General features: G+C 37.8%; 1 protein-coding gene across 8 annotated transcripts in view; it reads right to left on the bottom strand.

Moving 5' to 3' along the window:
• The window catches only part of LOC101828135 (ATP-binding cassette sub-family A member 3), an 85,111-nt gene that overhangs the window by 16,499 nt on the left and 55,937 nt on the right, over positions 1-12,675 (bottom strand). For 7 of the 8 annotated variants that reach the window (XM_040755394.1, XM_040755396.1, XM_021229323.2 and 4 more), the window contains 5 exons: positions 12,225-12,441; positions 8,772-8,945; positions 4,876-5,054; positions 617-742; positions 232-426 (listed from right to left, as the gene is read on the bottom strand). In XM_040755394.1, coding sequence (XP_040611328.1) covers positions 232-426; positions 617-742; positions 4,876-5,054; positions 8,772-8,945; positions 12,225-12,441 — 891 coding nt within the window. The remainder of the gene's footprint in view (positions 1-231; positions 427-616; positions 743-4,875; positions 5,055-8,771; positions 8,946-12,224; positions 12,442-12,675) is intronic. The other variant, XM_040755388.1, reaches the window with a different exon arrangement.

The following is a 12,675-nucleotide window of genomic DNA, read 5'->3' on the forward strand; positions in this document are numbered from 1 at the left end:
CTACACTGAAATGAGAACTTGCCTTTCACTTCTACAGTTTCAAAAGAAACTCTTGTCTTAGGTTATGCTCTTATTAACTTTCTTCTCTTTAAAATTTTATTTTCCTCCCCAGAAACCACAGCATCAACATCTGTGCCTATCACCATTGCCATGTATTATCCCTAGCCGTCTGCCTACTGCCTGCATCCTAGAACCATTGCTCTGTTCACATCTTAGCCTGGAATAGCTTACCTTTAGGATGTTCTTGGTGATGCTAATGCCATCAATGAATACATCTCCAGTGGTAGGAGTCCTTTCTCCAGTCAAAATTTGGAAGGTAGTTGTTTTACCTGCTCCATTGAATCCAAGTAATCCAAAGCACTCCCTCTCTTGGACAGCAAGGGAGATATTTTTCACAGCCAGAATTAGTGGGTACTTAAAGTATATCTTAAAAAAATACACACACAAAACACAATTTAGTAAAGCATATTTGTAGGTTATATAAAGAAATATTGACAAAGTGGTCCCCTCACAGAAGAGTTTGCAAAGTCCCTGAAGAACCATGGTGAGCCTGATGCCCACAGCTTGCTCTTGATGGGGCTGAAGGCAGAATATGAGTGCCATGGAATGCCCTTACCTTTGTGAGCTCCTTAATAAGAACTGGGGAATTCAGAAACTTTTCAGACTGGCATAGAATTTTCCTTCTCTCATTTTCTACATCTTTATCTTGAGATTCCCCAGATAATTCCTTGGAAATTTTATCCTGTATTTTTCAAGACAACAATCATACATGTGGATATGTTTTAAAAGGCATTTGTCCTAAAAGTAGTGATTTTGTGAAATCTAAACTGAGGCATTGTATTGCATATATCTAAGTGGATGATTTGAGAAATTTCCAAGGGGCTTTCTGAGTATTATTTCAGTGGTCACATCCAATAGTAGCACCCAGTTCACCACAGAAATGAAGGTAGGGAGCAGAGAAGAGGGGAAAGCTATTCACAAGGTGGAAACTATGAATTCATGTCACTAAAGAATGATTAAACTTTAAAACATTTAAGGGCATGAATGGATGTCTGCATCTATTTCTGTTTCTTGTACATTTTCTTTGATGTTTTTCCTTCAGTTTGTTTTGTAATGTTCTGGTTTGTTTGTTTTTGTTATACTATGTTGTATTATAATTCTTTAGAAGCCTGTTTGTTTTCTAATGAGAGACAGAAAGGAGGTGGATCTGGATGGGAGGGGAAGTGGAAAGGAACTTGGAGTAGGGGAGCAGAAACTGTAATAAGGATATATCATGTAAGAAAAAAAATCAGACAAACATCACCCTTGGAAATAGCCACAAACAACATAAAATATCTTGGGGTAACTCCAACCAAACAAGTGAAAGACCGTTATGATAAGAACTTCAAGTCTTTAAAGAAAGAAATTAAAGAAGATATCAGGAAATGGAAAGATCTCCCATGCAGCTTGATTGGCTAGATCAACATAATAAAAACGACAATCTTTCCTAAAGCAATCTAAAGATTCAATGCAATTCCCATCAAAACCTCAGCACAATTCTTCACAGGCCTTGAAAGAACAATACTCAATTTTATATGGAAAAAGAAAAATCCAGGGTAGCCAAAACAACCCTGTGTAATAAAGGAACTTCTGGAGGCATCACCATCCCTGACTTCAAGCTCTTACTATACAGCTATAGAAAGAAAAACAGCTTGGTATTGGCACAAAACCAGACAGGTAGACCAATGGAATCAAATCAAAGATCTTGATATTAATTCACACACTTATGAACACCTGAGTTTTGACAAAGAAGCTAAAATTACAAAATGGTAAAAACAAAGCATCTTCAACAAATGGTGCTGGCATAAATGCATGTTGACATGTAGAAGAAAGCAAATAGAGGCATATCTATCACCATGCACAAAACTCAAGTCCAAATGGATCAAAGACCTCAACATAAATCCAGTCACACTGAACCTCTTAGAAGAAAAAGTAGGAAGTACCTTTGAATGCATTGGTGCAGGAGACGACTTCCTGAACATAATACCAGTAGCACAAACACAAGTTTGACAATTAATAAATGGAACCTCCTGAAACTGAGAAGCTTCTGTAAGGCAAAGGATAGAGTCAACAAGACAAAATGGCGCCTACAGAATGGGTTGATCTCTAAAATATACAAAGAACTCAAGAAACTAGACACAAAAACACCAAATAATCCAATTTAAAAATGAAGTATAGATCCAAATAGAAAATTCTCAACAGAGGAATCTCAAATGGCTGAAAGGCACTTAAGGAATTGCTCATCTCCTTAGTCATCAAGGAAATACAAATCAAAACCACTCTGAGATACCATCCTACACCTGTCAGAATAGTTAAGGTTAAAAGCACTAATGAAAGCCTATGCTGGACAGGATGTAGAATAAGAGGAACACTCCATTGCTTGTGGGAGTGCAATCTTGTACGGCCAATTAGGAAATAAGTATGGCAGCTTCTCAGAAAATTAGGTATCAACCTACCTCAAGATCCAGCAATACCACTCTTGGACATATACTCAAAAAATGCACATTCATACCACAAGGACATCTGTTTAACTATGTTCATAGCAGCATTATTTGTAATAGCGAGAACCTGGAAGTAACATAGATGCCCCTCAGCTGAAGAATGGACAGAGAAAATGTGGTACATTTACACAATGGAGTACTATTCAGCAGAAAAAAAAATGGAATCCTGAAATTTGCAGGCAAATGGATGACATTAGAAGAAACCATCCTGAGCGAGATAACCCAGTCACAAAAAGAGAAACATGGCATGTACTCTCATATATGGATTTTAGACATAGATCTGGGGAGTGCCAGCCTACAATCCCATGGCCAGAGAGTCTGGGAAACAGAACCTTCATTCAGTGGCTGATGGAAGAAGAGGCAGACTCCCATGGCTGAGCACTGAGCTGAACTCAAGAAATCCAGTGACAGAGAGGGAAGACTGATGACCAAAGGCATTAAGACTGGGCTGGTTTAACCCCCAGAAACAGCTGCCTGGGAATCCAGCATGGGACCGATCAAGACCCCCTGAATGGGGGTGTCAGTGAGGAGGCCTAGGTAATCTATTGAGCCTAGCATTTATCCCGGGTATACAAATAGACTTTGGACTCCCATCCAACAATGAGAGATGCACTCTTACCCTGGACTCTTGGGGGAGGGTCTAGTCCCTGCCCTGGATGAAATGACAGACTATGGACACCCCCATGGAGGGCCTACAGTCCACAACCCCAGTGAAGCTAGGAAACAACAAGGACCCTACCCTGAGAAGGGAAAATAGACAAGATCTCATGAGCAATTTGGGAGTGTATGGGGAGGAGGAAGGATGGTAGGAGAGAGGAAAGAAATACCTTGACAGAGGGAACCATTATGGAGTTAACAAGAAACCTGGCACTAGGAAAATTCCCAAGAATCCACAAGGATGACCCCAATGAAAAATCTAAACAATAGTGGAGAGGGAACCTAAGCTGCCTTTCCCCATAGTCAGATTGATAACTACCTTAAATGCCATGATAGAGCCATCATCCAGTAACTGATGGGGACAGATTCAGAGATCCACAGCTAAGCACTGGGCTGAACTCCTGGAGTCCAGATGAAGAGAGAGAGGAGTGATAATAGGAGCAAAGGGATCAAGACCATGTTGGAAAAACCTACAAAGACAGCTGACCCAAACAAGTGTGAGCTCATTGACTGTGGACCTTCACAAGACTGAACTAGGCCCCCTGAATGAAAATGACAGTTGGGGGTCTTGGGCAGTTTGTAGAATCCATTCCCTGTGGAGGGATGACTTGCTCAGCCTAGATACAGGGGGGGAGGGCCTGGGTCCTGCCCAAATGATGTGACAGACTTTTAGGATTCCCCATGAGAGACCTCACCCTCTTTGAGGTGTGGATGAGGGGATGGTGGGAGGAGTGGGAGGATAGGAGAGAGAGGGCACTGGGATTGGTATGTAAGTTTAAATTTAATATAAATAAAGCATATAAACTATTTTTAAAAGAACTAGATTGGAGTCAAATCTCATTGGGAAGTGACATTGTCTTCAGTTGAACCACCTGGCTTGCCTTTTAGATGAAACTTCTGCTTCACCACCAGGAAGCCATGTGTCTACAGAATGGCTTGACTCACTCTCTTTCATGGGTACCCATCTTTTCCTGGGTGTTCTTTAGCTGTCTTTTCATTACCTTCATGAATTTCTCAAATTGCCTCTTTTGGTCTTAGGAATACAGTCTACTCTTTTACTAACTTTTCCTTAGCCAGGGCATGTGGAAACAGTTCTGTCATCTTACCTAGAAGCCTGAGTTATTACTTTCCATTTTTGAGGCAATGTCTAAGTTACTTAGGCTGTCTTTGAACTCCCCTGTGGCTCAAGAGTGCCTTGGACTTGCGATCCTTATGTCTCAGGCTCCTGAGTAGCTAGAATTATAGACCTGTATCACCAGATGTGGTTTGATATCTGTATTGTTAAATGCTCATTTTTTATTAATGAGAGATTTAAGAGCCATGGCTTTAAACTTGCTTAAAAAAAGAAATCAGGAAATTAACAAAGGAGAAGTGAAAACTGAAAGTGAGTGGAACAAGGAAAATTATAAAAATAAATACAAAAAACTGAATGCAAGAGAAAGTGGTAATAGATAAAATTCATAGGAACAAAATCTAGCACTTCAAAATGATAATCAAAATGAATTTACTTTATTGTAGGTAATATCTTAGCATGGCTTTAAGGAAGGACATTCCTGTAGACACTGCCATTTTTCTCTGTTAACTGAGGTAGTAATATACAACAACACTTTCCTTGTCTAATGTCAATGCTACTAGAATTTTTATTTTTTCTTGACTTGTTCCATGCTTAAGTACTTACTGTCTTGTATTTCTTGCAGACACCAAAGTAAATGTGTTGATGAATAAGCATTCTTAATTTCCAAAAAGTGTTCTCCCAAAAGAAAATGAAGAGGAGGGAAACTAAGCCTGTGATGCCCATAGCAATTAAATACTTTCCAATCATATGCTCCTTTAAAGAATAAATATTCTGCTCAATATCTGAGGAAGGAGGGGAGAAAAATGGGAGTATCACACTTAATTTATTGTGCAACACTGACATGAACAACTAATAAAATACCAAGTAAGAAACAGGATAAGATGAGATATTAGGCTAAACTTGCACACAGTATTCGGAGCTTGAGAAGTGATTAGCCTGTTATGAAAATGCAGATTAAGAGAAAAACTTTGAAGACTGACCCTCATTAATGTATTGTACAGTAACATAGTAAGAATATAAATATTAACATAGATATTAATTGTCTAACAATAAGTCAAGACAGCTAGCCCAATAAGTCATATTTCTCCACTTTGCTGGCACTGAGATTCCAAGCCTGTGCCAGCAGCCCTGGCTTTCTTATGTGAGTTTTGGGAATCGAGCTCAGGCCTTCATGCTTATGTGGCACTTTGACAACTGAGCTATCTCCACAGCCTGATGGTTGAAATACATACTTACAAAAATAATTTCAAAGAGTTTTCTGTACCTTGCACTCATTCTTCCTTATTATTCACCAGGTGTGTTAGTATGATGAATGTTATCATGAGTGGACAGATATGAATACCTTATTAATACCAGATTCATTAACATTTCCTAGCTTTTAATACAATTTCCCTCTTCGCTTTCATATTCCAATCCCAGATACATTACCCTTAGTAGTCATCCCCTATATTTTCTTGTCTGTGATTATATAATCCTTTTCATGATTATAGTGGTGTTGTGGTCTTTGGAACCCTATGGAGGAAGGTGCCCTTTCCTCATATCAAAAATGAGGTGCGTATTATCAGTATGAATTAATTCTACTGCTATTGATGTGAGTACCTGTTTGATGTCATGTTGTTAGCTTTCTCTGCTGTAAACCCCTTCTTTCTCACACTTTTCCATACTGAGCATTGAAATATCAAATTTAGATCATTTCATTTGATTATAACCAATAAAAGTAAAAAAGTAATTTTCAGAGTTCCCATGTTTTCATAAAAATAGATTAATAATCCTTTTCTACACCTTGACCTATAATACAACTCTACTTTTAATCCAAATTGCTCCATTTTATGACTTTGAACTCCTTGCACTTTTTAATTAGCGTGTGCATGCATATCGTCATGTTATGTACATGTGTGTATGTACGTGTGTGTGCACATGCACATATAACATAGGATGAGTGTAGAGATCAGAAGACAACTATTTCTCTGTCTTTGGGTCCCAGGGACCAAACTCAGGTCACCAGGCTTGTGTGACAAGTACCTTTACCTACTGAGACACTGTGGGCCCTGAACTTTCCTTTTAAAGAGTAGTATTCCATAAACATTTGCAATGCATGTGTAAATACAATTGAATCTTGTGTTTTTGTTATTTTGAATTCATTAGCTACATTGATTTATTATAAAATCTAATAACTTATTAGGAAAACTATGATTTTTATAGAGACCATTATATTTAATATTCTTAGTAGTCTTTTCATTTCTCACACTTTAGAATTATGGTTTTAAAATACTTGATTCATTGCAAAGCTACATCCATACACATTTTAGGCATAACATCATAATGACATCTGTGAACCCACTCCCTTCAAGTGAAGTCCACACAAGCTTAGCTGCTCCCTCATTTTTCCACCCCCGGGGGGTGCCCATAAATTGCATACATTTTTATCGACACATAAGAGTGTCAATTATATGTCCTTAAGGTAACAACATATTAGTTTTAATATGAATGGTTAGAAATTGTACATTCTGTGTTGTCTTCTGGAAACTGTTCTCTCCTTGTGTTATAATTTGCACAATTCTTAAATGGGAAGTAAAATAGAAACAACATCAGAATGGCCACGGATCCCTTCGACTGGTATCAATATTGGTATCTTGCCAAATTTACCCCATCTCCATACTTTGATACCATAAGATAATTTGTAAATAAACTGCCTCTATGGAGTTTTTAAAAGAACATTTTATTGTATGTCTTATTTTTGTATTTTTTTTGCCTTCTATACCCTTTCAATGATATTGACTTCCTTTTTTTCTGGAAATGATTATTTCTCAGACCATCAACACAGCTGCCATTTTGTGGGATGACCACTTGGATGTGTGGAATATGGAAGCCATGTCTCTTTGTAGAGTGAAGAGCAGAGTTGTACCCACTGCTTTTGGACTGAGGCAGGGAGTATAGTGGATACTGTCTTCTTATCCCCTGTTAGGTGGAGGGAGGTGTGGAGTGTAGTGGATACTGTCTCATCATCTCCTGTTAGGTGGAGGGAGGCAGGGAGTGTAATGGATACCATCTTCTGATTCCCTGGCAGGCTTTGTGTTCCGCAGTGCCCTTAATTGAAGCTATTTGCACAACCTCAAGTCTCTAAGAGACAATTCTGCCTTTCAATTTTTCTTTTTTTTTCATGCAATACACCCTGACCAGTTTCTCCTTCCTTATTTTTCTTTCTAAGTATGCTTGCTAGTTTTATGTCAACTTGATACAATCTAGGATCACTGGAAAAGAGGGAGCCTTGTTGTGTTATATTTGAACACACTGTGAACCCCGTTTGTATTTGTGCTAATTAAATAAATAAAATAAACCTTCAGTCAGGAGATGGAGGCAGCAACTAGTTGACAGAAAGTAATTATAGAGAGTCAGAGGGAGTCTGGAAGATGGAGAGACACATAAGTAGTAGTAAAGAGGTATTTTGGGTGTGATGGTCTTTTTCAGTTCGGTGGAGCAGAAGGACTCTCTTTCTGAGATGCCACGAAGAGGTAAGGTCAGCTAGTTGCTCCTCAATCTCTCTGAGCTAGTTGTTTTCACTCCAGCTTCTGACTCCAGAGTCTTACTGATAAATAGACTGATAGAGATTTAGTAAAAAACTACATTTGATGTCAGTTACAGGGGTTAGATCTACTGGCATGTAAAAGTCATGCCAGGCCACTACCTGAGAAGCAGCCAGTAACTGCTGAGCCACAATTATTGGCTGAAACAGTAGTAAATTCAGGCGCTGCCGCTGTGCTGAGAAAAAACAATAGGGCCTTAACTGAGAAAATGTCTCCGTAGGATTTGGTATAGGGCATTAGTGATCCACGGAGAAGAGTCCAGCCCATGGTGGGTGATGCCCATCCCTGAGCTGGTGGTCCTGGGTTCTATAAGAAATCAAGTTGAGAAAGCCATGGGAAGCATGGCAGTAAGCAGCACTCTTTCATGGCCTCTGCACCAGCTCCTGCCTCCAGGTTCCTGTTCTGACTTATTTCAATGATGGACAACCATGTGGAAGTGTAAGCCTAATAAATCTTTTCCTTCCCAACTTGCTTTTAGTCATGGTGTTTCATCACAGCAAAAGTAACTGTAACTAGAACACCAAGAATGAGAATTTTCCCAATACATCAAACCATAAACCCTGTAAGTTCAGGCAATAAAAGCAGGAGAAACATGGATTTCCCCTAAGCTATACTGACATAATGCTAATCATGAAAGAGAATAAACATATTGACAATAAATAGCTTAATAACTCTTCTTACCATCTTAAGACAGTCTACCAACACATACTAAAATACACTAAATTAGAAAATAAACATGAAATGAATCAATAAAATTGAAAGCTTATTTTCTGAATAGACTGAGAAATTGCTAAACTATCTCAGGAATCATAAGAATGAAAAGTACTATTGAAATGGCTGACTGAATAAAGGCACTTGCCAACAAACCTGATGACCAGCGTTTAACCTCAGGGTCTACGTCCCCAATATACTTACTTTCTTTGCTACAATTCAGGTATTTGGGAACATTCTTCTGCTGTGTGCACTGTATTTTCCTCTGGTAAATAACAGTGTAGTCACCTATGCACTTCCCGAGGTTGTAAGTGGGAAAGAGCAGTAGTGTGTTGAGCAGGAAGGCTTTGGTGGTATTAGACAAGGTAACTGGCATTTCTAAAAGGGTGACAAGAACAGGTTATGTAAGAGAAAACAAATCACCTCTAGGATAAGAAGTCCCCTAGGAATTATCAAACCAACCTCAGGGAACTGAAACCCAGATGGTTATCTCTGAACAATGTCCATTACTTGCTAATAGGTTTTGGCTTCGTTTACAGCTTGAGTTTGTGGCGATAATTACAGAATTCTGAAAAGTCTTTTTGGTGAAATAGAGCTACCTGTGGATAGTATTTCCTCTGTGAAAAGAATTTTAACTAAGTACTTGATGCTTATAGTTCATTACCAATTTTCTACCTTTTCTGAAATCTGGTTTAGTAAATTGCATTTTTAGAAGTACAAGTTTTTATGTTTGTTGGTCCAATGTTGTCATGTCTAAGAGGACATTTTTTTCTTTCCTTCCTTCCTTCCATCCTTCCTTCCTTTCATCCTTCCTTCCTACCTTACTTCTTTTTGATAGAATGCTTCCAATGGTACAGCAACTGTGTAAATGCCTGTTTGCTGGTTCCTACTCTACTTGCCATTATATCTATTTCTCAAGTTGCGTGGTCTCTGCATAGCATGTACACTTTCTAGCCAGTTAATTTTTTACTTCTTTTTGTCTATAATTCTTCTTACTTTGAATGTTACTCCATTTGAGGTTGTATGGCCATTACAGTTTAGCTTTCATAACATTTAAATGTTATAGCTATATTGTTTTTTCAGATAGCCAATTGGCTGCAGGGCATGTTACTCTTCAGCTCCCTAAGTAGTTCCTACTTCCTGCTGCTCTTCCTTGGCTCATGTTTAAGTTCTTAGATGTGTGTTACTTCAGATGGTGATGGCATTTCCCTTTCTATATTAGGCTGGACAGTGCACCATCTGCTAGGCTTTTCAGATATCATGAAACAATGTGCTCATTAACTCACACCCAATGAATGGTTTGCTCGGTAGTAACTATTTGTCAACTTCTCCTCCATCTATCTTGTCTATGAATTCTAAGAAAGATATATAAAAACTTCTGTTATGATATTGTGTTTTTGCAACTCCTTGAAGTCATTCTAATAATTCTGAGTATTCATATTTCCTATCAAGTATATAAAATTTAGAACTCTTAGCACTTAATGCTAAAATGAATCTTGTACCATATTGTAATCCTCTGTATCTCCAATAATTTTAACATGAAAAATACATTTGATCACATCACTATCATAGCTCAAGTTTTAGTTTTCTATATGCATATCTTATCTTTAGTGACTACTGCATTTTGTGTATCTTAGTTTCTGAAACTATGTTTAATGTAAATAGCATGGATCTAGAACTTAGACTTGGAGAATCTATTACACAAACCTTATCTAATGATCCTGTGTTGTCACTTAGCTTCAGTACTGGTGTTCTGTGCTAATAATCACTGTCACATTACTTTCTGTTTACTTTTTGCCACTCCATTCTACCCCCTCCTGTCTCTTCCTCCTTCTGCACTGGACACATTATGCTTTGCAAGTTATACTTTAAAGTGTCTCTCTAGCATGGACACTGGAATTCACGCATGCCCCTTTCTAGTTCACTCTTGGGCTGTGTTTGTGGCTATGGTATTCTTTTAGCCTTGAGGCCCAGTGTATCAATTGCTTGAACCAGGTGAGGGAAACTTTCTACAACTAAAGATTTCTGCCTGTGAACAAGCCTGGATATTCCAAAAATTTCAAACACTTATTCTTTGTCTTCTAAATTTCTTTCTAAACTTTATTTGGCTCTATATTAGAACCTCTCTATCCTCCAATGATTTTACAATTTTATGGTTTTGTTGTTTCTATGTCATGTAATAGTATAAGTATATTTCTTTTGTGTTAATCTTTACTACTTCTTACTTTAACTATGGATGGTATTTGAAAACTTTAATCTGCAGAAGTTGTTTTGGCTTTATTTTAATTGACATGTAATAATTGTATTTATGGAATAATATATGACATTATAACAGATGTTCATACTGTGGAACAATCAAATAAGAATAGTTAATGGACCCATCACATCAAGTATTTTCATTTGTGATGAGATTATTTAAAATAATCTCTTAGAGATTTAAAAATACATATCATTATGAAGAATAATTACCTTGTTGTGCAATATAACCCTAGAATGGATTCCTCCTGCCTAACCATACTTGAGTTTATTTTCATTTAAAAGTTTTGTCTGTAAATATTTTCCAAATCTATTTGAGTGTTTTGTTATTTGTTTACACTCCTAAGACTCTGTTACAATGCACATTTTAATATATACACTATATGTTTAAGTTTGAAGTATATTCAGGTTTGGTTTGGATACTACAGTATCTTCTTTGGGGGCTATAGAGATGGCTCAGCAGTTAAGAGCACTGGCTAATCTTTCAGAGGACATGAGTTCCCAGCGCCCACACAGTGACTTACAACCACCTGTATCTCTGGTTCTAGGAAATGTGATGCCCTTTTCTGGTCTCCACAGACTTCACATTGTATGCACACAGACAAGCAGGCACACATACAGAAAAATAAAAACAAATAAAAATTTTAAAATCTTATTTATATGGGATTTAATTCAGATTATCAGGGAGTCAGGAAATTTGTATATGTTTTTACTACTCACCTGGGACCACAGCCAGCTGAAATTATTTAAAACAAACTACTAGTGTTGTTTTGCTTGTTTTTTCCCCACATAGTTACTATATTTTTAGAACAAAATATATGCAAGTACTGACAAATTCTTAAGGGAAATATTTATTTCTGTATCCATCTAAGTCAAATAATCTTGAGTTTTCTGAAATTGGGTCTAAAAGGGCCATGTAACTGCCAGCCATGTGAGATTTGACAAAAATGCCAAAAGTACACAGTGAAGAAAAAAAAACATGGCATGTTCAACAAATAGTGCTAAGAAAAATAGATATCCACTGTAGAAAAGAATGAAACTAGATCTGTATATCTCACCCTGCATCAAAATCAGTTCCAAAGGAGCAAAGATCTCCATGTAATAACCCAAGTTCTGAAATTACTACAGACTCACTGAATCTGAGCTGCAAGAAGTGGGGGAGAAGTCCCACTGAGGATCTGAAGCTCATGTTGGGTCTCAGCTTTTTAATACAGGCATTATGAGTGGAACATGAGCATAGAAACTCAAGAAAGATTGTTGAGATATAGCTAATACAGATGTGTCCCAAACCCTAGAATTTAACTGTCTACTAACTCCCATATCTTTAGGCCCATTACTGCTACTGATTTATTTATTGCTGTCTCTGGGGAAGGGGCCATTTTGTGAAGTGCTCACACTTACTAGCTACTAATAAGGTATCTATCAAGATACTGAAAATGCCAGACACATAATTGAACATGATAATTTTGACGTAGGCAGAGGTGCTTTTAGAAAATAAGAAGCTCATCAGGTATGTGAGGGGAATGGCAGACCATCCAAACAGTGTGAGGATCAGCATTGTCTCCAGAAAATGGTAGTCTGTGACATAAATATCAATTTTGCAGTATTTGAACACAACCTGAAACAGAGGGGACAGAGATAAAAGTGAGGCCAGGGTCTCTGTCTCTCTCCCAGCCCCACATACCACACTACAGAGGGAGGGGGGAGGGAAGAAGAGTGAAAGGAGGGAGGGAGGGAGGGAGGAAGAGAGAGAGACAGAGAGACAGAGAGACAGAGAGAGAGAGAGAGAGAGAGAAAAGAAAAGAAAAGAAAAGAAAAGAAAGAAAGAAAGAAAGAAAGAAAGAAAGAAAGA

The sequence above is a fragment of the Mesocricetus auratus genome, unplaced genomic scaffold, assembly GCF_017639785.1.
Source record: "Mesocricetus auratus isolate SY011 unplaced genomic scaffold, BCM_Maur_2.0 Super-Scaffold_4256, whole genome shotgun sequence".
In the NCBI taxonomy this organism is placed as follows: Eukaryota; Metazoa; Chordata; class Mammalia; order Rodentia; family Cricetidae; genus Mesocricetus; species Mesocricetus auratus.